At 41.5% G+C, this 26,379-nt stretch overlaps 1 protein-coding gene across 1 annotated transcript; it reads right to left on the bottom strand.

Annotated features, from left to right (window-relative positions):
- Positions 1–11,510: 11,510 nt before the first annotated feature.
- LOC145437080 (uncharacterized) lies at positions 11,511–22,335 on the bottom strand. Its single transcript, XM_080314256.1, has 4 exons — positions 21,614–22,335; positions 16,142–16,254; positions 12,978–13,129; positions 11,511–12,827 (listed from the first exon to the last, which is right to left on the bottom strand). The coding sequence occupies exons 1-4, from the start codon at positions 21,788–21,790 to the stop codon at positions 12,640–12,642; spliced, it is 630 nt and encodes a 209-aa protein (XP_080170382.1). The 5' UTR covers positions 21,791–22,335; the 3' UTR covers positions 11,511–12,639.
- Positions 22,336–26,379: the final 4,044 nt, after the last annotated feature.

The following is a 26,379-nucleotide window of genomic DNA, read 5'->3' as shown; positions in this document are numbered from 1 at the left end:
CATACTTCCATACTTTGGTGTTTTACACATTTTATCGTGATCTGTGCAAGCTTCATGAAGCGAAGCGTACGTTGTTCGTTGTTCACGGAATACGATCGCTTTTCTTATGTGTGAACGTGAACTATTGAGCGCTGTGTAGGAACAAATACAAGCTTGTGCAACGGTTTTAGGAGCACTTGGAATGACATGATTTTGTGATGTAATAATTAATAGTAATGTTGATCCGATATTCTCTCGAATCTAGACACAACGTCTCCGAGCATAGTCTATCATGTGACGCAATAATTAGTAATGTAGGCTACTCCAACTACCTCATTCCTTGAGTGACGACAGCTTACAAGCAATCATGATGCAACGAACTAAATGCTCGATGTGATTGATAATTACATTTTTTCCGAAACATTGTCCGCACATCTATACTATTTACATACCGAGATATCTTATTGGTCATATTTCAAACGATCTCGCATTAGGATTATAGATCAGGGAGTGGGGTAGATATAGTTTGGAATTCTCGCCACGCTAACCCCAACCAAATACTGTAGCCTACTAATAATCACGTAGATCGCTGCAGTATTGATCGCCTGCAGCTGGGATATTTTATGGGTGCGCCTATAGTATAAATTATTTTGCGAGTATTTACTTCAAACTTGCATGTGCCTCATGCCAATGTACCAGAAATGAGATGATATTCTTATGGATAGGGCTGGGCAAAATCGAGTACCTGAGTGATTCGATTCTGAATCACGTAAAATGCTTCGAGTCGAGTCGAGTAATCGAGTATCACTCATTATGACGTCATAGCGGAATATTATTTGTGAAAGTTCAAATATGTACCTTTTAAGCGACCACAAAGAATATAATGCCTGTTATCCATCATATTAAGGATACTTTGTTAATTTTTTCGACTATACCGATTTCATTGCACTTGGTGACAATATTGTGGGATGATCATGACTTCGATAATGTGCTATTTCCAGTAACGTTCGTAGCTTTGTAGTTCATGTATCGTATGCTATGATACGGCCAATCAAGGTTTCAAGGCTTCAACAGTGAGCATGAACTCGTTGATCGTTGATAAACTCCTCGTTGATAAATCAACTTTCAGTGGTGAGGATCGTATAATTTCAGTACTCGAAAAAATCGTCTTTTACTACTCGACTCGAATCATTAAAATTAATACCCGATTCAGATTCGAGTACTCGAATCATTGTGCCCAGCCCTACTTATGGAAGAAGGGCGGGCAACTTCTCCAGCAGTCGGCGGGCCGGAAATAGGAAAATTAGGTACTTGGCGGGCTGGATTGCTGAATGGATAAATTATTAGCCCATGTATACAAGGAATAAATCGTATTTAATGGATGAGTTTTATCGACAGCAATGTCACTTCAAAGCCATTTCTCGCCGATAATGACTATAAAATGTTGATTTGAGAATAGCATTGTCATACAGGCGCCGCCGTATCTGCTTCTCTCTGATCAAATAACTCACGGTGCAATCCTTAATTAAGATTTCAAAGCGTTTGATAAGCCCGGTACCCAAAATTTACCAAGAATCAATTCATTAGGGTTCAGCACATCGTATATGCCGATAATGCAAATCTTCTCGCTTTGACGAACTTACGCGTAAGCTCAACTCTCGCACGCTGCACAGTGCGCACGCCTATATAATAACATACAGTCACTAAAATTTGATGTTTAGGCAAGTAGGGGGAATCTTGGCAGACTGGGGCCGCGGGCCACATTATTATGTAAGACGGGAAACTGTCCGCGGGCCGGCAAAAATCTTGTTGCGGGCCGTATGTTGCCAGTCCCTTTTATGGACAGTCCTAGATAACAATCTGCTCACTATCTCATTTTGCTCGCGGAAGCTGTAGAGTAGACGTACACGGCACCTCACCACCGTGAACTAAACCTCACCAAAACAGAGTCTGTAAAACTATTACCAGGAATTAGATTCGCACCATGGCCAGTTTAAGCAATAATGATATCCGAAATATCAATAACATAGGTGCTATAAAAGGTACTATACTTATGATATTCAAGTATTTGAAAGTATGGAATATGTATCAAGTATGGTATGGAACAATTTTGGTATGGTATGGAAAATTGCAAGTATGGTATGGAGAGAGTAAGGCAAGTATGGAGTATGGAAAATTCTCGTTCCATACCATACCATACCATGCCCTGATAATAATCACCACTCTAGTTTCATATAGTAACTTTGAGGAGCTTCTTGGAGGCGCAGGACTTCAATATGGGCTACAATTTAATAGTATAATCATATTGAACTATTCAATTGTAAATAGTAAGTTATGTATTGATGTTTGGTTATGCTTAGTTAAACGCAGGTTGACCGTTGTTGCTTGGTGGGCAGTAGGCCGGACAAAGAATTGAAATTTGGTACTAGTCAAATGAAAGAAACATTACGATTTCCACAATGAAGCATTAGAAACCCACTGTTTCTGATATATATCATAACCGAGTCGGTGTTTGCCGTTTCTAGTAAATGTCAGCTGGTATTATCGGTCTCAAGTGGAAGGCAGAATTTTATGTTCATTTCATCTTTTTCTCATATGACTCTACTTGAAACGGGCGCCGATCGTTATTTCGCGATTCTTTACTCAGCATTTGTAACTTCCGCCTTATAGCCATCCGCTTATACACCGACTTAGCTTGGGTTGTTGCTAGAATCAAGACCAAAACAGCACTTAGTTCCCCACTCCAAACGTTTGTCTTGGGCCCATAGGGTGGTTAATTTTCATGTTGATATTGCTAGTTGCATTCTATTACTATTCATTTTTAATCCCCTCTCCACCCCCGACGGTCAGATTTACCGGTGGAGCTGGGGGCACGTATAATTCATATTTATAACATCTGATATGTTGTCATAATTGTTTTATTTTATGTTGTTAATTCGTGACCTCCCGTCAGTCGTTTAATCAAAAGATATTGTGGTCACTCAAACAAAGCAGTCTAAAACTTTCGTGAGACGAACACACAAATTGTCACGTCTTCATTCCTCCGTGGGTGTCCCCGGTTGCATTTGTATTGTTGGGATCAGATTGTAAGGACAGGGCTATCCATCACGGCTATTGACAATGGACACATTGGCAAAATTTCGGCTTCGGTCTTTCTTTGGTAGCACACTTCGTGGAGTCGCATAATGATCGAAACTGCATTATGTCTTTTGGTGTGTCGTGACGCGGTAATGACGGCACCGAAATGCCTATTCTTATAAATTAGGCATGCTTTTTTCTTGAGGGTGAGACGTATGCCTTTCAAAATCAAGTTATCTAGAGACAAGGAATCGCGAAGCTCGAAAAAAAATTTCAAGTTTCAAAAATACCCTATTATAATTAATTTATGGTGATTTACGAAATACTTTGAGTCCCCTTTGAGCTCGCTCCCCATCCTATTGGGGTGTTTGGGGTGCGGCAGTTACGGACCTATCTTGAATGAAAATTGGTGGAGGCGATAAATCGTCCCCTATAAAGTTGGGCATCGTGAACATAATGACGTAACAAGCACATGACTATTATCCATAAAGAAAGTTGTTATCTCATCATTCCTTTTCATCGCAATCCTTATATTGTCTACCAATCCTCTAAGATTAGTTCTAAGAAGCAAAATAAATGTAATCGGGAGTAATCGTGATTACTTTTCTAATGTAATCGTAATCGAAATTGACTACTTCCCGATTTTGCTGTAATCGTAATCGTAATCGTAATCGCGTGATTCAGAAGTAATCGTAATCGCAATCGATTACATTCATATAGTAATCTCCCCATGTCTGCTCGCGACCATAAAATCACCGGATGTTCAACCTGCTGGTGCATTTTATAGTAGCCTAATATATTGAAGAATCAATATTATTTACAGAATTCATTCATCAAACTTAACGACCAGATGCATATAGTAAGTGCCCGAGAAGTTATATCGATTACCCTATGGTGGGGCCAGTTTCAGTGCTTTTTGGAGGGCGGAAGAGGGCTGGAGAAATGTTGTTTCGGGCCTGATTAAAACACACAACCAGACAGCCGCACCGACCTAACAGTATAGCAGGCCTGTCAAACACAATTCCGACAGGCCAGACACGGCCCGTCAGACGAATTCATCCGGCCCGTGAAGAAATCTAAGATTGCTGACCCTAGCAAGTAGCAATCACCAGAGATCACATTACAGATGATCCCAGGGTTGTAACCAAGTCACAAAGCTCCGAGTCACAGGTCAATCTCACTTTTATAGTTTTGATTCGAGTCAAGTCGAGTCATTTTCAATTCACCCCCGAGTAAAGTTCGAGTCCAAGTAATCGAGCAGAGGCTCGAGTTCGAGTCAGGGTAATTTGACTCGAGTCCGAGTCCGGGTCATTGTGTGGACTACTCAGTTTCCAGTTAAAGTCTTCTTAAACCCACTTTTACAAATCTGTTTGGTGATACCGAATGGTTCGCATTTATAATATACTAATTTTCCTCACTTTTAACAGTGTCTGGTCGCATTTTCAAGTACCAGTACTGTTAGACGAAATCCCGATAGGGTGGTTACTTTACTGTTCTTCGAAATTACAATGAAATATCGGTCCCGGCCGTCTGAGTCTTGAGTCATATGACTTGGTTCGAGTCATGCGCAATGACTCGAGTCCAAGTCGAGTCAATACACAGATTGACTCGAGTCGAGTCGAGTCGAGTCATTTCCGTATTCGAGAAAATGACTCGAGTCAAGTCGAGTCATCAGAAAATCGTGACTCGAGTCTGACTCGAGTCGAGTCATGGCTCGAGTCATTACAACCCTGGATGGTCCAATTAATAACCTATGTTCCCCTCCATTCCTGTACAATCGATGGGCAATGCTTTGCTAGTGTGACGTCATATTGACAGACCATGTGTTATACCTCATTTTTAACACTGCTAGTTGGCGCTACAGAGTGTCCGGAATTTGCTTCATAAACCCGCAAGTGGTAGGAGAACAGAGATGCAGGTATGCTCATCAATTGACAAGATCAAAAATAGATCGCAGCTTCCGGGTCTTGAAAAGGCAAGTTTCATGTGTTTCTACTTTCTACAACACTGAGAACTAAATTTTAGATCCTTTCGCGGCGCACTTGATCAGATTTACCGGTAGAAATAATGTCCTCCAAATTTTAGGGCAAATATTATAAATCTTATAACCCATATTCCTGCCTCCAATCGTCAAAAGATTATCACATGTTTGATCGAGGATGTTAATTGTTAATAACTATCACACCAAATAATAAATATTAATCCCTTCAGAAATTGCCTCAGCGGCGTGATACGAATTGTATGATACAAGATACGACGATGTTCAGTTCATGCATACTTGCAAATATGCTAAACACATAAATTGTAAATGAGCTATTAAATTATTAATTGACACTACACTACACAGTCGCGCTTATCGCCTTTTCCAGGCTTTGTGCACTACGGCCAATGTTCCCTCTGAGCTGCGCGTGCGCGGCCGCGCACAGAAAGACATTTGCCGCGCACAAGAAAGCCGAAGTGATGACCTTTTTTTATTCGTTATGCACAGCTGTCCAAGGGACCACGAAGTGGTGAGTGCGCGCTGTCTCGTGAAAAACTAGATGGAACATTGACTACGACACGTATTTTGTAATGTTTGTAATGTTTTGTAGGCTACTCTGGAGGACGACTTCATTCACTCAGTCAATCGTCAGTCTCTTACACTCCCATTCGTCCCCATCGTGATCTCTGCTGCCGACTTTCAGTCTGGGCTTTTCAATCACTGCGGTAGTAATGAGATCGGAGATGAGGAGCCCAGTGAAACCTCCGACACGCAGAAGATGTCCGGAAGAGGGATTGAACCCATCTCCATTGGTGTCGTGATGGCAGTGTTTAACCAACTGCCACTCTTCCGAAGAACTATTAAACACTGGAGGACGAATCGGTCTGTATAGTGATTTGCAGAACACGCGAAAGCTACTTGATGAAGATAGAAAACGGAAAGCCCGACAAGTATACTCAAGTAAGTAGTTTGACGAAGTAGATTGGAACGAGTCGATGCAGACATATTAAATTGCCGCATGCGGTCCGCTGGCCGTAGTTTGCCCACCATTGCTCTGACCCAGTGGTTCTTAACCTTTTTTCTTGCAGCGCCCCCTTACGCAAATTTCCTGGGTCTGGCGCCTCCCATATTTTAGGGACGATAGGAAAAACAAGGGTTAAGAGTTCGAAGTCTGTTCCGTCTTTTCAGGTTGGGATTTCACTATTGGAAATAGCTTGAATCGCGCCCGAGGAGCACTCGACTAATTACCGCTATGATAATTGTATGTACTATATTCGGGATCAAATCACGGTTGTGATAACAACCATCGGGTACAGGCTTATACATCTGGTCGATTAACTTAAACATGAATGTATTCCAAACAAAGCAGCCCATATTATTTAGCGTTCATGTGAAGCTGCGAGTCACAGCACTAAACAGTATCATCCTTTATGACACGATGAAGAAATATTCCGAGGATTTAATTTGGGAGCTCTCAAATACAAATATATTTAGTTAATCATTTTGACTGAAAAGCATCAAAGCATATTTAATGTACAAAGGACTCTCACTCTCACTCTTAAAGGCGGCACAGTGCCTCTTTCTTCGATTTCGACACGCTGTTCGCCGCGGAATAAAATACCTTGTACGAAACATTTTGTGCACAATAACCCGAGGTAGCGTGATGGCAGTATTTTAACGGGGAATCGGCGATCTAAAAGTACGCGCAATTAATTTTACATGAATTATAATAAACCACTGCATACGTGTAAACATGTTGCAAACATCTACGGCATACATTTCGCGCGCAGCGCGACGAAAATTTTCGAGATTTGACAGATTTTGTCGAATATTAATTTGCAATGAGAACTCAAGGATATATAGAACTGTTGTTCTACTATAAAATCATATGTCCCTACTGCACCCTCTACTGCGACGCCATTTTTCTTCAGCGCCCCCATACCGCCTCCCAGAGCCCAGCGTCCCCCATCGTCCCCTGAACGTTTCCGCCCCTTGTGGGCGCTGGCGAGAAGGTTGAGAAACTATGCTCTAACCCTACGTGACAATAGACAAAGGCTATATCGAAGGGATTAGTTGTCGCAGTCAGGTCTGGCCCAGCCTTGAAAGCACAGCCTTTACCAACGTTACGTCAGAGACAACTACTTTATAAAAGCTGCATTATTGATATAAGTTGCATCGTTTGTCTGAATGAAAACGCGCCATTCCAAGGCGATGCGGAAATTACTTCCGCCGCTCCTTCCTAGATTACTAAGTCGAGCGAGCTAGCAGTTGTGTGGCGTGCACGTCACTCTCCAGATGGGTATGCAGTAAATATATAATTGGTGATGATCTTTTATCGCTGCTTTCTTATACGGTTTCGTATCACTTCCGTTATATTTGTTTCCGATTTGAATCCCGCATTTGATGCATATTTGATGTGGAATTCCGATTACAAGATAAGGTCTTATCAGCAAATGATCTTAACAGATCCTATTTTTGGAAAACAGCGGTGCGTTTCTCTCTTACACGATTAACGGATGATTTGCTGCATGCCTGAATGCTTATCATACCCAAACACGTTCGCGGGCGTGCCCATCAGTAGATCAAAATGTGAAATTTGTTGACGAAATTGCGATAATGTTATTATTATTAGTGGTAGCATTGTAAATAGTCTTAGTGGCACTTATCCCATATAAAGGAATGATGCCCTTGGGACCTTGGGTCTGTAATTTTCTTCTGTTATATATTACGTTGCAGCTTGGATCAGTGTTTCTCAAACATTTTTTTTATACACAACGCCCTCCCCCCTGCCGAAAACCGGGTACCGAATGACCCCTTATAACCGCCTCCTTCTCCCAAAAGTAGAGTTTCGGTTCATTGCACAGTCATTAGCTTGGCGCGTAGACTTTTGTGTTGACGTAATTTGGTGGTGGCCTGATATACCATACGTAGACTACAATATGTCGGAATCATTCTGTACGAATTCTATGACGGACGCAATAAGTTAAAAAATCGTACAAGGCAATTTCTCTTCCAAATCCCCGTACTTCGTTTTAAAGCAGGGGTCGCCAACCCGGTGCCCGCGGGCCCCAGGTAGCCCGCGAGGACTAGATGAGTAGCCCGCGAGCCCATTCTAAAAATAGGTGGAATAGCAGCATTTACCAATATTCGTCAGATTATTACCAGTGAGCTTTAAAATATATAGATTGATTGATTCAGCTATTCTTGTTTAAAACACACTAACATGTAATATACATAAACACTTAAAAATATCCTCAATTACAATTTGTGATAGAATCATCATCATCATTCATCATTTGTTTATTAGCAATTTTATCAGTTCAATGCACCACAAAAAAATGCGATACAATGAAAAGACAGGAAGATGTCGAAGCGACTAGGCGTAGTCTATGGAATCTGACACCCACCTTGGCCTAGGCGATGTAAAGAGGAGGCATGCACACTGAATGAAAGTAAAGAAGATAGTATAGAAAAAGAAAGCGACAAGCAATAGGGCGGCATGTCATGGAAAGCGAGATCGATAGGTCAGTCGTGGTCCGGTAATCTTGAGGATGGACTGTATAGTAGTAATTGCTTGTATTTCGACTTGAATGTGGACATGGACATGCTGGTCGACTGTTGGATGGCCGGCGGGATACTGTTCCACACATCAGGTCCGGCATATTTGATGGAGCGATGATCTTTTCGGTCGATCATATGATATTCACCAGAATCACCAGAAATTGATGATACAGCGCTTTGCCTATACAGGCGACATGACGGAATGCCATCCACGGTCTTCTTGGAATGGCGGGGGGTTCCGTTATGATAGCTCGACGTCCAGGACAATGCCAAAGTAGTAAACAATATTACTATTCCGAGTCAGATAGCCGCGAAGTACTAGCAGATTTTCAATATCCAGTCATGCCAATTCGCAATTCGTTTCCCTCATTGGCTAAATGTTACAACCATTGTTTCGTACTACAGTAGTATAAGCTCGATCGTTTGATCTCGTGAGGCCAGACTCATTTTAACCGCTACTAGGACGGACGTCTTTTCTTGTCGTTTCCACGTGTATTGCCACGCAAATACATTCGTGTCAGAGAACTCGCTGTGAATTGAAGAGCTTGCAACAGTAAGGACATTAGGACAACCTAGGACCACACTACTGCTGCAGTATACCCATTACGTATTGCATCTTTTGACACAACTTGTCTCTGTTACACTCAACGCAGTTTAATATACCATGTTTCTAACTTTCTGTAATCGTTGCTGCTGTCTGGTATAATGAAATCTTGTCATTTCTGGATGCTGAACAGTTGGAGATTGAAATTGTAGCACTGCAAAATTATCCCCACCTCAGTCTTCGACAATGGTTTGGTGGCTTGTTGATACGGAAAAGTACAGTGGTGTATGCGAGTGCAGCTATGAAGGTTGCAAGCGTGTATGGTTCAACTTATCGTTGTGAATCAGCCTTTTCGGACATGAACTTCATCAAAATCAAACACAAAACACGCTTAATTAATGCACATCTGGAACACTCACCCAGAATTGCAGTGTCAAGTTACATACCAGAGTACAGCGCACTAGTTGATATCATACAATTTCAGGCTTCCCACTGACTGCTATAGAAACAGGTAACATGATGTCCAGTCCTGCCCAGTGCTATGAATATCAAAGCGGAAATTCAGTGTGGTACGGGTAAACGACGGGAGTAAATAGTAGCCCGCCGCTTCAATCATTACGCAAATGTAGCCCTCAGTTGCAAAAAGGTTGGTGACCCCTGTTTTAAAGCAATATGTGGTTAACAACTCATCGTCCTCGTAGTACAAATCTACATGCGTTTGAATATGTGTTCAAAACTTTCGCTCAATAAGTGTCACCGAATAATTGATCTATTCGTTGATTGATTATTTGGTTAGTTAGAAAACTCAATATTGAATAACAAGTAACATATGCGGAGAGCGTTGATGACGATTTTTGTACCACCGCGACGGACCTGATTCCATGTTCATAAATCTGACCTTGGTGCAGGGAGATAGATGATAATTTACTTTCACAAACAGTTTCCCAGAGTCCTATAGCCTACGCTATATAAAGCTCAAAGTTATTTTGAAAACCATCAAAATGGTGGATATTTTCTGGGCAGAAGTTTTAATGAAAGCTCCAGGGCTACGTGCGCTAAAAAGGTTAAGAAACGCTAATTCAGAAAATTCAAAAGAACGATTGTTGGCCACGCCTATATAGGTAGGAGCCATGGAGTCGATCTCGCAGCACATTTGCGTTGCATCTGACGGATACAACACTATCTCCACGATACTTATCCTGCGTTGGTATGCATCAGAATCTTCAGAACGCATCTTGCGATCTCCCAAAAAAGGCTTCGCAATGTTGACAGTTGAGTACCGATGTAGCCTGCATAACTAGCACCTTCGCTGTAGTATACTGTAACCGCCCTCATCCGGAGGCAAAATGAATCCGCAATCTACGGTTGGCAAGACTATACTCAGCCGTCGGCGTCAGCAGTGGGTATAGTAGACGGGTGGTATAATTCTGCGGTGATTTGAACGTGGTTGCTTCATAAAGACTGATTGTGTCTGAATGCGAATCTGAAAGGCATTCAATTCAGTTGAACCAAGTGCAGTGCTTCTCAACCTTGTTCAGTTCGCGACCTTCTTTTCATCTACGTAACGTGTGACTCACAATGAGATATGACCATAACCAACCGACGAAAACGTAATTCAACGCACAATGCGTCGTCTGAGTAACGAGATAAATCATAAATGAGAATTGATCTCGTATGCACCACTGAGATGCTTGGAAGATGCGTTACAACCTTTTAGGTAAGGTTATTTCGATTTGGTCTCCCATACCATCCCTGAGTTCTGAGCGGACACCAGTTTTTGAGTCTTTGGTCTTTGGTCCCGGCCGGCCCCACGACCTTCTGATCAGGAAGCCGGATGAATCACCAATACGCTATCTCGCTAGATCCAACAGTGACAAGAATTACTACACTGCAGATAATTACAAACGAGAGAGGGCGTATCCAATTAGTAATTCGAACCCAAATGTATTCAAAGTAGCTTGCGTCGTTGCAATTGTTGGCTTATTCTAACTACAAATTGGGCTAGACCAGGGGTCGCCAACTCAAATCGGGTCGCGGGCCACTTTTCAAATTTCGCAGCGGCCGCGGGCCGCATGAATTCAATATGGGTATAAACTAGGCAACCATCGTTTCGGAACTCTACGTCAGTACAACGCCGTGCTACTTAATTTAGGCAATGGGCGTAGTGACCACTAAAGAAGTAATATTTCATCAAAGGAATACAAATACAACAAAAAATCATATCATTCTTTTCATTTTATTTTGAAGTCTGAGCTGTGCACGATACTGGAAACGCTTTTCAGCGAATAAGGACTCGATATTAGGGCTAGCGAGACACGGTACTAGCTGAAATACCATCTCCACGTAAAGTTTGATCTTGTGGGGAAGCCCTAAGCCAGTGGTTCTCAAACATTTTTAGACACGCCCCCCATAATGATACTGAAAACTTTCGCCCGCCCCCCTTATCGTCATATCACAAAATGCAACCAGAATGCTAGCAATCCCAACGGATAGTTTGATGGCATTGAAGGTTATGACTTTTGATATGCACAAAATACACGGAACATCCAAAAAATATAAACTGGATGTAAATCGCGCGGAGCGCGAAAACTTTTTCAGTTGACCGCAGCCCCGCACCCTCTTCAGATGCTTTCACGCCCCCACAAGAGGGGCGCGCAGCCCAGTGAACCACTGCCGTAGGCCGTTTTATAGGTGTCTCGATCTTGGCAGTGTTTTGGCCATTGCACGTCAAGGCAATATGCCCAGCCCATTCGTTCCAGCAGATTATTCTCCCTCGATGGAATGCTGTTGCCATCTCCAAAGCCGTTTTAGCTAGTGACGAATAGTGATGTTGGGCACAGGAGAATAGCTTATTTCGAAACAACAACAACAACAACAACAATACTTGAAACTGCATTTCAAAATCGTTTTCTCAGTTTTCTTCTGAAATCTCAAATCACGTCGCGGGCCGCAAAATATGACCTCGCGAGCCGCGTGTTGGTGACCCCTGGGCTAGACAGTTGCATTTCATGATCAACGTTCGCAAAGAATTTGAAGTAAGCAAAACTCCCATTCTCATGCGTATACAATAACATACTGTCCGATTTCGCGCTCCAATCAAAATGACTGTCACGAAAATCTGGCTTATGAACAATTGTGAGCACGGGAGCGTGGATTGAGGCGATTAAGGCGAGAAAAAGCAATTTAATTTAGAGAAAGAAAACGTGTATTTTGTCCTCTACCGTGAGAAGATGAGGTGTCTGGCCTCTTTGCTAAATTGAATATGTAACTGTATCATTTAAAAATTTGTCGAGTCCCACTTGAAATAGCTTCACGACCACCGGTTGAGAAGCACTGACACATAGGATAGTAACCCGAACGGCAACCCGAGCGGCTACAGTACGAATACAGCAGGTGAGCTATTGTTTGATTTTAATAAAATATCTCTATTGCAATCGCAAACACAAAAAGAAGGACATTGAGAAGCAAAATAGAAACGTTTATCCACGTATACGCATCATCGCGAAGTGGGTGTGTTCGTGCACGTCGGATGACCGATTACCAGCCCCTGCATCGTCACGCACGCGCCAACCGGGTCGCTCCCGCCCAGATTACGGCATCTACCCCGCAATAGCGTCTGGGACTGTATGTGTGCAGTGCACGCCACTCGCACTCTTCTGCCGTCAAAAGTAAGCGCGACATGACCTGAAATAAGAGAAGAATGAGTCTCATATAAAATTCGAGCACTGATGCGTGAGCGATAAAATTCGGGGGATATACTTGCGTAGTCAGGTTCAAAGTCAGGGAGGGCATATAAATAAAGGTATTTCTAGAAGGTATACCTTCTGTTATCACCTGCATATCTTATGAAGTCCTCTTCAAACCTCAGCCGGGAGAGTCTCAACGTGTTCCTTACCCGACGGTGTCGAGATTGGTCGAGGTGTCTTCTGATGTGCCTGCGTGATTCTCTGCAGTCTCGGCTGTTTGGCGATCGTCGGAATTCTCCTCTGCAACGTGTTGCGGTGGATGGTTGTGGTCATAGCAGTAGTACAGAATTAACGTCGTAAATGTCTACTCAATCACAAGCACAAATAGCGATTTGCAACACATGTCAAAAACTAATTCAGGTGCACGCATTGGTTTATCCACGGGGTGAATGAGGCAATTTTACCTAAAAATTTCGTCAATGATCATGAAGAGAAGTTTTAGATGATGACTTGAAGATTTGACTAACTTGAAATATTTTTTCGCACTTAGCTCGATTCACTGTCGCTGTTATTGTTTTGGTAGTCATTGTGTTTCTAATACTATAGTCATTTGTATAGGGCCGGAGAAAATCCGCAATCGAGTATTATTGTTCAAATCGAGTCGAGTATTCTAGTATTCGCGTATCACGCAGTATGGCGTTAAAACGGTATGAAGATGTGGAAAGGTAAAATATGTCCCATTTATGCTAATTCTACGTCAAATTCACTATCATTTAATATTTCTTCAACCATGCCTATTTCATTTCATTGCACTTTATGACAATCCTGTAAGTCACAGATATGTCATGTGTGTAGCTTGTACTGCATGTTTGTATGCTGTGATACGAACAACCGAAGTTCCAAGGGGTCCACAACGCAACATACTCTCTCAGGGCTTCCCAAACTAGGGGTCGCGACCCCAATGGGGTCGCTTGCCTATTCTCTGGGGTCGCGGACACGAAAATTAAATACCAATGACTGTTATAGGATTGTCAAATAAGCGGATGCTATCTGAGGATCATTTCTGAATATTTTAGTTTATTATTCAAAATAGAGGGTAAAACGACCTCTGACGAATGCGCACGCGACAAACAAGGCTTCAGATCAGTCGAAGAGTCATTTTAAAGCGCCTCCTACTATAACGTAAGGTTGTTGTCTGGCCATCACAATGAAAATTAAAGTGTCTGGAACATATAAGAACCAATAGGACGGTGATTTTTCTTTTCGGGAAAATTACAAGTGACTGGTACAGCAAATAGCCTACATATGCAGGACACACGCATACGACGCGGTCCGATAAGTTATGTAGATAGTTATCTGTATTTTGCGTGACGCAGAATTTCACGTAGCAATACTTGACTACTTCGATTGGATATAGATATATAGATAGAAATCGTTCCAAAAGAGCAAAATACGTTGTCATAGTCTTGATGGAGTTTCTTAATCTAAGAACGGAGGTTAACGAGCTCATATTGCATAATTGATCTTACTGCTCACATAGCCGCCAGCTTTTCCTATATGCCTTGAATAGGTTTGGGCGAAAACGCTGACCAGTTGTTAGCAATCAGCACGCTAAATTTAGAGGTGGGGAAAAGAAAGGAAAAGACGTAGTAGTTTATGTTTGTTCTTGATGTTTTGTGCGGCATATACACCGACTCATGATACACATACACACGATTTGTGCATATGCATATCACGAGTGCAAGATGTGCATATGCCGCTGGACAAGGAAGTGCAGATATAGCCTTTACGACTTTCTAAGTCATGCACCACCCCTCCATGCTATCCCAGTAATGCATGAGCGCCAAGCAGGGAAATCATGGATACCAGTGTTATTAATCAGGTATTTGGTATGACCCGGCCGGGGATGGAACCCACGACCTGCCGATCAAGAAGCCGGACGCTTCACCATTACGAAATCTTGTCGGGTCCCGGAACACTTTCAAATCGAAATTGATGTCGCGACCGTGAAACGTTTGGGAACCCCCGCGATGTACTATAGTTTTCGTTGATAAATTAACTTTTAGTGGGATGGAGCTTATAATTCCGGTACATTGAAAAATCATCTCTCACTACTAATCTCGAATCACTGGAATTAATACTCGATTCATATTGAAGTACACTCGAATCATTGTGCCGAGCCAATGTCATTTTACACTAGGTCAATATTTCTTATTAATATCTGACTAGTGCCTACTTACAACACGTTCATTTTCGTTCTCGACTTACGCAAATCACATGACTATAAGAAGCGCAGGTAAATTTACAACACTTGGGTTGCAATTCTGAAGCCGTTTGGATGCTTCAGTCTAGCGATGTGTGCAGCCCGCAGGGTTATATTGGTCACCGCTATTTCAACTGGAGCCATCTCCACGTCATGCTACACCAAGACATCTGCAGTTTTAAACAAAAGGCGACTCGCGAAGTACCCAAAATAACGGACGCATGGTGGCCGAAACCGGCGGCAAATAGTCCTGTCCTGGCAACCTGAGCTCCCCGGTATAAATGCGACCCACAGAGGAAAATATTGCTCCTCGCGGAGACATGCGAATCTCGAATGACATGCATCTCAACAAAGTAGGTTTTGTTTAGGTTTGATCTGGTGCATGTGGGTCATTCCGATATCTTTTGAGTAGCGACAATCTTTAAAAGAGTCATGAAATTGCAACATGCTTCGACATGGTAAATAGGAACAATGGACCTGCCGGATGCTGACCCACTTGAAAATCATGATTAGTGTTTTAACCGTGTTTCCTTGGTGCCCTAGATTTTCGAATATGCCGCTTCCATCAGTTTTATCAGTGAATCTGAGCATGTGTATACGCATTATATGGAAGTACCAAACAATGATTTTTCACAGCAATAATATTAGCGATTTCGGTTTGTAATAAGCTGATGAAAACGATTGAGAGATAAATCATGCTTTCGCCATTACCAAAGCAGACTCAGTTGTGAATCGCGTAGTGCCGAACGCCGCGGAAAGTATGTGTGTGTGTGTGTGTGTGTATGGTTTGTTTGTTTTGGGGTATTCATGGTGTTTGTCGACTACTATGGTCATTTACACCAGGCCGATATTCTTCTTATTTTCCGTAACTGTCGACTTATAGCACGGCCCACCTCTAGGCCTTTGTAAGACACCGCTGACGCGGATGTGTGTATGGTAATTGCAGGTGTAAAGGGCATGACCACATGAGTCGACAAACACCATGATCAACTCAAACAACAACAGCCGATTAGAATATATTCTTTACGGTCTAAAAACGCTCAGCATACCTTTCGTTTTTTGTTATACAGGAATCATTCATGGAAAAATTGCAATAACCGTAAGACTTTTGAATATTTCGCTTTGTAACTGTACAGACCTCATTCTGCGGAATGTGTCCAACCTGTAAAATAAAAACTGGTGTCATGTCGATCTATAGTCAGTGTCAAACAGCGACCGTCTAGTAATATACAGCCGTGGTCGGTAGCACTGTCAGTGCCGTGCGGAATACAGTTCATTGCAAAAGTGTATTTAAACCTCATATTACGTGACACATGTTTCTGATGGTCAGTCATCGCGAGGATATTCTTCAATAGTCGGCAATGGTCGACGCCGAGTCAGGGCCGATTTGAATCGGATTCCCCAGTCGACTTGAATCGCCGTTTATAATATTTGTCCAATACTGCAAGTGACGGAAGCAGTTAATGTCAGCTGCACGGCAACGAGAAAAAGACTTAGTTTACCGAATCATAAAATAACGGTACGATGCTATTGACGTGACTACGATTACATTTCAAGGTTACATGTATATTGGTTTTAAAATGATTTCGATAATACGATCAAGTGGCACGCGAGATGATTTTTCATGGCACGCAAATTGTTTTGTCGCAACGCGGCTCACATACCTGTTCCTATGTATCACGAACTATTTGCGGGAGATTTCGAAGCTCGCGGGGCCCTGTTTTATTCAAATTAAGCACCAGGGTTGTAATTACTGTTGTCATGACTCGACTCGAGTCACGATTTTTTAGTGACTCGACTTGACTCTAATCATTTTGCTAAATGCGTAAAATGACTCGACTCGACTCATTGTGCATGACTCGAACCAAGTCATATGAATCGAGGCTAGGACGGCCAAGACGGACATTTCATTCTAAATTCGAAGACTAGTATAAGTAAAGTACCCATATTATTGATATTTCGTTTAGCCGGCCAGATACTTGGAAAATAGGGCCAGAAACTGTTGAGATTGAGTAAAATTACTATATTATGAATGGGAGCCGTGAGATCAACCTTCTCACTTCGGTTTTTATTCCTATGCGACTGTCAATCAAATTCAATCAATTAGTACCATCAATTTACATCAAGTATATAGCCTACAGTGTGCCAGGCCCTGTTGATTCGACTCTAATCATCTTATTCAAAACGCCTGATTCGAGTCGCAATAGGTCAGCATTGCGCCGGATCTATCCCGTGTATGCGCAACAGCTCTACATTCTCAAAAGCCCGGTTGTTGGCTATCGCTCGACTTGATAATCAAATTGCATGCACTGGGGCACTAGCGCGAAAATTGGAGTTATCTGGCATACTTCGAATTGCGCTGAGATTAAAACACGCGGCATTGAAACCGCTACATGAGTGTCATTCAATCAATGCAGCGCCTCGCCACAGCTTTACGAGTTGAATCGAGTTTACAATTCACCTGGGCCGATTTCGCCACGAGTAATCTGACATCTATTTACATCTCGTGCTTATCCACAGGACTTGGAACCGCAATTGAAACCACATCGATCTCCTATAATTCCATTATCAGTGCGTTCATTTACGCTTACAGAAACAGAATAACAAGCGAAACAATAGTCTTATTGTAACAATAAGCAAACATCGGCGATAAAGTGCGTGAAAGTGAACATAACGTATTTTATTTCCATTAGTTCTTGAACTGACCCATAAGTCATATTAGACCATATCACGTAGCCTATGCCAGAGGAATCACATTCATTTCGGATTTGCTAATCGAACATTTTGCAGAAACGCCATATCTACCCGCGGGCTGCGATTTATACATTTCTTTGTGGTCGGATTACCAGAGACAATGAAAGGAAATCTTGTACAAAGCATTCCATTTCTGTAGCTGATGTTGAGTGTATAAACAATTTAATATGATTTGCTTTTAAATCAAGTATTGTTTGTTTTATTGTTATTGGAATTCTATGGAAATATGACTTTTATATCCCGGTTAACATTCAATGATACATGTGCCGTAAATTAATACAAACTATAATAATAATTTTTTTGAGGTTACGAAAACAAATTACTTTGCTCTGTTGCAAGCGATGCAATACTCTGCAGAACCTACCTAGCTTTCTAATTAGCTGGTGTGTGTTACGAGTAGGGCAGTTATTTTTTGACCTAAAAACGGAAGATTCTGCACTAATAATTAAAATCTTGAAATTTTCCGACATTCAAAAACTTGGTTTTGACAAAATCTTGCCATCAAGTATTTAAATAACGCATTGTTGCGCATAATGTTAGAATTGCAGTACTTTTCTACGTTTCTGATTGGAGCTGTCTGTCCGTACGAAGTAGCTTGGCGAGAATAGAGTTCAAACGTTCAAGAGCAACAGTTGTTCGCTGGCAGCATTGAAGTTCAGTGTATTAAGCTGGAGTGCCAGTGTCGCATTTAATAGACCACAACCCAAATCTGAGTTTTGTTAACATCGCGCGATACAACCATACGTTGAGAACCAATGTGCTACATAAGAACCAATGTCTACTACGGAGTCAAGTTTCAAATGAAGATTTGAAATATCGGCGGACTTACTAAAATTTAACTCGTTTTTATGTGTACACGGACCGTGCTGATCATCACGCCCGGTAAACTTATTTGTTTCACTCGATGGTTTATGATTCACAATTAATAGACAATGGGGCATCTGCAACAGGAGACACATAACGTTTGCTACCGAGTCCGGTCAATACAGAGAATGCTATTACCGAGAATGCTATTACCGAGAAGGACAATACCGAGAACGGACATTACCGAGAATGAACAATACCGAAAATGAACACCACGGAGAATGGACATTACCGAGAATACAATGTAGGCACTGCAGACATGTTATGCATATGAACAGATCGTGTGTGTGCATCATGGCGTTGCCACATTCGGTATCGATTCTCAGGTATAAATTTCTCGACAACGCCCGTCGCAGTAAGCTAGGTTCTTGGCATTGGCCATTCTCGCTTATGTCCATTCTCGGTAATGTCCGTTCTCGGTAATGTCCATTCGCGGTTACAGCATTCTCGGAAATAGTATGGAACCGTTTGCTACAGGGTCTAAAATGTCAAATGCCAAGTTCCCCGACAGGTCAACCTCTAGCTTTACGACACCAACGAAATGCAGTTTACAAAACATTTTGTCTTTGTAAACAATTTGAACAATTTTTTACTTTTTTTTAGGCATGTCAAAAAGTAATCGCTCTAGGTATTAGTATTACTCATATTCTACACGTGATTCTAATTAGTCGCATTGTACAAGGGTAGTTAATGAATATAATTGTACTACTACTACTAGTTTTTACTCTAGTACATTGATTGTTAACTTTTACCAACGTCTGGAACACTTACGGTAATGCGCAAGCCGTTGGAAACCCCTAATTTTCGCTAAGTCAGAAAAGCCACAATTCACATCTAACTACTCATGTATAATGCATTATTCGAGACTACAAAAATATCATTAACATGTATTTTTCACACAAAACCAAGACATTATAATGAATATTTATGCTATGCAGATCAATGTGATACCAATTGCTAATTAAAAATGAGCTTACAACTATTGTAGATAGAATTGGCATTTCCTAGAACGGGGTGTCGATGCACACGATGCTCCGCCACAAGAGTCGCAATCCGAATTTGTGCCACCGCGGATCGAATGTTGCATCAATATTTGACAACATATTCAAACGCCGTCCACTGGCCACGGCCAGTGACCCGCGTGAAGCTACGCTACAAACATCCTGACAGGTAGGGTTGCATTTAAAACAAACGGTGTTTCAAAACACTCTGTTTAAAACATGATTCAAACAGTGTTTTAAACAAATGCTTCTTTAAATAGGCAATTTTTTTTCAAACGCTGTATAATTATGCCATAATTGTTTAAATACTTTCGAGCCTACCGACCATCTGCCCCCAATTTAGTCGACGTATACGATATGGAGTGGCGGAAACCCTCGAAATCGTCATCGGTTCCACGGTTATAGCAAGTGGATATAGATCATTGGTATGGAATGGGTGCTCTGATGATGATGACCGGCGACCGTAAAACTGCTGCATAACGATCTGGTCCTTGTTAAAGATAGTTTTAGTCTGTCTGTCACGGTGGTCGGAAGCCTATTCCGTCGAAGAAGCCATATTTACCCTTATTTTAAATTGTCAATGTCAAATTGAAGAATCGTGACACTATGACAAAAAATACAACTAATATAGAACAATAAAAACATGTTTTAAACCAGTGGTTCCCAACGTGGGCGATATCGCCCCCAGGGGGCGATTTGGCGGTCTAGGGGGGCGAGAATGGACAAAGGGGGTGAAAATAGCGGAGGGGACGATGACGCGTTCAAACGGCTATATTGGAGTCAAGTGGGAGAAATTACCATTTTTTTTAGTCAACCCATGAAAATTGGTTGCAAAAGTGTAAAATTCGACATCGAGCCGAAAAGTTGACTTTTTTTTTAGTCAACCCACCGGTGATTACAGTTTGTAGGCCCATTTTTCTGTTCACAAAATTTGAGGGGGTGATGATCGGTGTTGAACTTGAAAAGGGGGCGATGGGTCGAAAAAGGTTGGGAACCACTGTGCCATTTCGTGACAAACTAGAATAGGCCTGTACGAGGGTGCAGACTAGGATTATCACATGAAGCAGATATGATTGCGAACACATTATTCGGGATTGCGTGCATGTAATCAGTTATTCGTCTCGTACGGGCATCGCCGCAGTTGTTCGCTGATAATCATGGAGTTCTTCAAGAACTGATGAGCTTCACTTGAGGTTACGTTTTATTTTATGGTACAAAAACCTTAATATTTACTCCAGGAACACAATGCAATCGCCTGCTCGCGACAACTTCTACTATCACGATGACAAGACAGTAAGACTTGGCACAATGGCGCGAGTATAGGCCTACACGAATCCGAATCGACTATTAATTGTATTCGTTAGAGTTGAACAACAAAAGACGATTTCCTCATTTCTTTGATGTAGTGAGCGACCTGCTGCACTTCGCACTGTAGAAGGCGAACGAAGATATATGGCGTATAATTGTTATCATTTTCTTTCAAGTCTCGTAAAAGGTTCATATGTGACCTCTCCCAGACTGTGATGACGTCAAAACGAATGGCACTCGGATACTCTATATTAGATTAGATAAGAAGGCTAATGCTCTATTCTGATTGGAATAGCTCAGGCATCCGACTTTGTTCAACCCTTTGCGCATAAGTGTAGCCCGGATCGATATTTTGAAGGGCGGAGTATTTTGAAGTTCACCCAGAGTCTAAGATCCATTGTGACTGAGTAAAAAGATTACATAATAAGGCCCAAGTCGAAAACTTGCAGGGGGCATAAAGACTTGTCATCCCAAGCATGCGAGAGGATGATTAAAAAAAAAATGTTATGCGGAAGAGTTGGATTCACCCAGGTACTTCAGAGGGTAATAGTTCTCAACAATTCATACACCACTGTACATTTTCTATATACTTACATCCAAATCATTGCATAGGCGTTGTGTCCTCTGCCGTCTAAAATACTCTTGGTACTTCTCCCGGGTGAGACTACCGATAAACATTGCAGGCATTACCTCTGGCATAAAGCAACCGCTGCCTTGACCGATCAGAAGCAAGCACGTGCAGAGGATCGCAAACGACATGGCACCCATCATTCACGAGGACAAGGGAATCCAAAATTATTGCATTGAATGCAATCACCGCACCGTATTTATAGATTTCGATGGACATATGAATAGTCGCAAGTGGGAATTTTTTTCAGAATCCTTCTAGCAACAATGCAATCACGCGTCTCTCTCAATTTCCCGGAACGTTTCTTCCGTAATATGACTACGATAGCTATCTCAGTAAATAATATCATGCCCAACCATCAGCAAACATAATTCAGGTCATGATTTACACAACATTATTTTTCGACAAGCGAACTCAAATTAGAATCACAAGCGCTATTGAAATATTCCATCTTGATAATAAATTTAATGAACCGCAGGTGTTTTATAGCGGGCGTGATCACAGCTTCCGTTATCCTTGTCAGTGTTTCGCGTGGAAATTATTTAGCGAATGTTATCTTGTTTGTGTTTCATCAAAATGGATTGATGAAACTGATTTACCATCAAAATAATTCACGATGCCAACGATTCTAGTTCTAAGTCATGTTCTATATGTATGCGAATAGGTGATATCAGGTCCATGCGATAACCGAGTTTCGACATGCAGTCTCACTATACTGCGCTCGTGATGCACACACATCTGTTGTTAGTAGCCCTGGACATTTCCAATGTAGCATTGCGCCTGATGGTTCGTTGTATGTTCTTAGCATTAAAAGCGGCGGAGTCCGTGATTATATCCTAACGATGATGCATGGGACCCAGGTGTTGAACGCTGTGGTTTGAAAATAGGGCCGTGTGCACATTGCACATGCATTGATATGTTTATATCGTTAGAATGGTCAATCTCTTTTGGAAGTGTTGCTGTTTATCAAACAAAAAATATTAGGTGCTTATCACCTGTTTTTCTTTTGCACCGCGGTGAAAGATTGCGTAGAATAAATGCACCATGGTCAACAATATCATTTACAAATGAGGTTCCAAGAAATATGATTTCGTCACAAGAAAATATACTAAAGACAAAATCAGAAAGGGCGATAACAGGATAATACGAATTCAATCGTGTATATAGGGTATTACGTTTTTCACTATGGAGAGTTTTACGACAGGAATTGACGTAGCCTGTAATTCACATTTCAAAACGAACAAACTACGATTATTCGCATGTTTTCAGTTTATTCCTCCAATGTCATCATGCGGTTTAGCAACGTGCACTTCGCGTTTGATCGTATACAATAAAACATTCCGCGAAAATGCGCATAAATATAGGAAATACGCGCATTGGAATTAGTGAAATTAGTCACTGATGTAAGTGTTGTATCAACTATCAACGCAAATATCCTCATGCGTATACATACGCAGTCATTGCCAAACGAATAAAAGATTCACGTACAGGTAATAAAGTATTCGAAAAGTAGTGGAATAAGTTTGCAAATTTGAATGTTCAAGTATAGAAAATTTGAGCGGGCAAATGGTTCTGTCGTTTAAGCAACGCGCTATTGTATGTGTAGCGAGTAGGCATTTTGCAAAGCTTAACCCAATCGTTAACAAGGCGTCCGCACTCAACGGTGGGCGTAAGTGCGAATGAATTAATTGGTTTAGGCGAAATGACCATATATAGTAGTTGATAAGCCACGAGAAAAGCATATTCAAGTTAAATAGTCAACAGCGCAGCAAAATTCCGACATTTCACCAACTCAAATCTCACTATACTGATCCCGATTGTATTCCATCTAATGCGACCTCAATAGGAACAGAAACTATTTACCTTCTTATCGCGCTTACGACCACAGGTGCTGAAGATTCATTTGTTATGCATTAACACTCCTGGACAATTACCTGCTTACTCAGTAAAAGCAATATGATGCAGCAATACAGGCGGTAAAAAAGCTTTAGAATTCCATCAATGTGCGTGATTGCTGAATGCGTATATGATGGACAGTTTGGACACGCTACGAATCGCACAAAGAATGGCGGTAATCGGGAATAGATGTAAAGCGGTTGACCGATCCTTTCCCAAACCATCATCCTAAAATATCTTGATAATGCAATATTTATGTTGCAGTGATTACGCGTTCCGTTATCAACTATCGCTATGATCTTTACTAAAATATAATCAAACAGCGCACACTTTGATTACTGACTTCTGTACGTAACGCATTTTCAATCAAGTGAGAGGACAAACTGTTGGTGGCAATGTTAATGGACTGTGGTTTCTATTACACGAGATTATCCACATTATCTTTTAGTGTCCTGATGAAATGCTCTCAAGGACGCATGCCTTTCATAGAGAGATCAATCCGTGTAGGTCAGTCCTTGCGTGATAATAGAGTATCGTTGGTTGATTGAGGCAAGCGGCATAGTTTTGATTCCATAGGAATTCTGAGCACTTCAGAATGAGTCACTGACGTACGATTGGCATAGGTTTGCGAGTTCATCTACATCAATTTACGTGAAAGCGTAACCACATGGCTTCGTTGAAAATGTAACTAAATCACCGCAAGAATTATGATAAGTATAAGCAGGATAACCATCTTACTAAAATATATATGTGGCCTACATTGTTTGGATGATGTTATTCTATGTGACTTCAAAAATTTTTATCAATATTTTATCAACCTTTATTGTCCCGTGCTCGTTCACGCGATATATTTCAGTCTATATTTCACTCTCTGTGTATTTATAGCCGAGGTTTAAGCTTGTAAATAGTATATACAATAGAATTGAACTTCCATGTCTTACCGACAACATAATCTGAGATGCGGGTGTTCGGTTAATGGACGTTTCGATGTCTTCCTGTCCGTTATTCGTCGACGCCATATTCGAGTCCTTTGCAGAACTTGTCAAATGAATGACTACATATCTGATATTGGTCACACTATATTCGTCAGAATCCAAATTTGCAAAACCAGGAAAATACCTTGGCCAAAATTATATTGAAGCAACTTTATAAGTATCCTGGACGGATATGAAATCTCTCGTATTTGATTACAATTCAGTACCTACGTTGCAGATTGGCGACGAGAGTATGCACAATGTGTATTACACATATTGCAGCATACAACATGCGGCAAATGATAACTAGGCGCACCACGCGTATTTCAAGGATGGGTTTCCAGTCTACGTTATACAATCATGTGCTGACATGAAATATCGCTGAATCATAGCTTCATTAGAGTTAAATGATGTTCTCCACTGATGATTTGCACATGCACATTTATATGACGAATACTTTTTTGAGGCAATATAAAAAGACCAAGGGCTCTGGGCCCCAATGCTTGTCAATCTCTATGATCAAGCCATGTAATATCTGACAACGATCTTGCGGACCGCAGAACGGCATTTCATATTGATGCTATAAAGCAGTGGTCGGGAACCTTTTTGTCCGAAGAGCCATATTGGCCCTATTTTTTCCATCTCAACTCCCAAAGAGCCATACATGACAATCAACTGTTACGTCACAATTGAAAATTCGTGACGTCACGGTAGCACTAATTCGAATTCAGTACACGGGATTCCTCGTTTGCGCCATCTTTTCTCTTTAAAACTGGCATTTATTGTTCGAAAATAAAGCTCGAAACGAGAGGTGAGGCACGGACGGGCCGAGCCTCACCATTGATAACACAATTCATCGGAAGTAGCTTAGCATTTATTATAACTGATATTAATCGAATGTGACTGTCACACTGATTCCGAAAATCTAAATACTTATCGACTTCTCAATTCTCAAAGTATTCGGCGGTAACACAAGGTTGCTACACGCCTACATTTTATCGCCGGTACTACATAGAGCTATACTTATTAAACAAGAACGTGGATAGCTATGACGTTGTTTGTAATTCGAGTTTGTAATTGTCACATCCACAACAGTTAATTACGCGCCGTAGATAAGGAAGACAATGACCATCTAAAAACTGCGTTTTGCAATGGGCGTCGCCATGTGTGCTATGCTCTATGAGTAATCAACGTATCGGACAGTTCAAGATTTCGAGTCGGGCATATAGAATTCGCGAGTGATATTGGCCGCCTGCGTGACAGTAACTTAAATTTGATGATTTTGAACAGAGGGTCCGAGCCCCTAAACCAGAAGACGGCATTCTCTTTACCTCTCGAAGACATGCTTATACTACCACGAGAATAATTATTCTGGCCGTGATGAAAATTTACCAACAAGTCGTTGCAATATTGAACAATTCAGTAAAAAAATAAATATTTGGCAAAGAGCCATATATGGCTCGCTAGCCAGAGGTTCCCGACCACTGCTATGAAGTAAAGCACACCAATCAATAATCCACCTTCGCGACTATTTACCGCCAGTACCGCTTGAACGTCGGAGATTAGCGTGGATTTGGATATTAAAATGGTTGCGACAGACTTGAATGTAGGATTTCGGTCTATGTTTGGTCACGGAATTCAGAAGGGTGGTTACGAACACATATAAATCAGGAGTAAAAAACAGGTGGCGTTTGTTTGTTTGGTAATCATAGTGTTTCAATGACATGGGTTATTTTACACCAGACCGATACTCTCTCTATATATATTTTGTATTTCGTATTTGCCGACTTGTAGCACGGCCCACTTCTAGGCTTTTTTGAAAAGACACTGCTTATAGCCGGATCACGAGGTTAGGAGATCCG

This window comes from Botryllus schlosseri, chromosome 4 (assembly GCF_051294905.1).
Source record: "Botryllus schlosseri isolate E-star chromosome 4, Bs_hap1, whole genome shotgun sequence".
Classification (NCBI taxonomy): domain Eukaryota; kingdom Metazoa; phylum Chordata; class Ascidiacea; order Stolidobranchia; family Styelidae; genus Botryllus; species Botryllus schlosseri.
Note: the sequence above shows the minus strand (reverse complement) of the source record. Positions and strands in the feature narration are given on the sequence as shown.

Coding starts and splice junctions, on each gene's coding strand:
- LOC145437080 (XM_080314256.1), bottom strand. CDS start 21,790: ATGATGGGTGCCATGTCGTTTGCGATCCTCTGCACGTGCTTGCTTCTG. Junction 16,255..21,613: donor GCCTATGCAATGATTTGGAT/GTAAGTATATAG, acceptor TTTATTTTACAG/GTTGGACACATTCCGCAGAA. Junction 12,828..12,977: donor GGACTTCATAAGATATGCAG/GTGATAACAGAA, acceptor CTCTTATTTCAG/GTCATGTCGCGCTTACTTTT.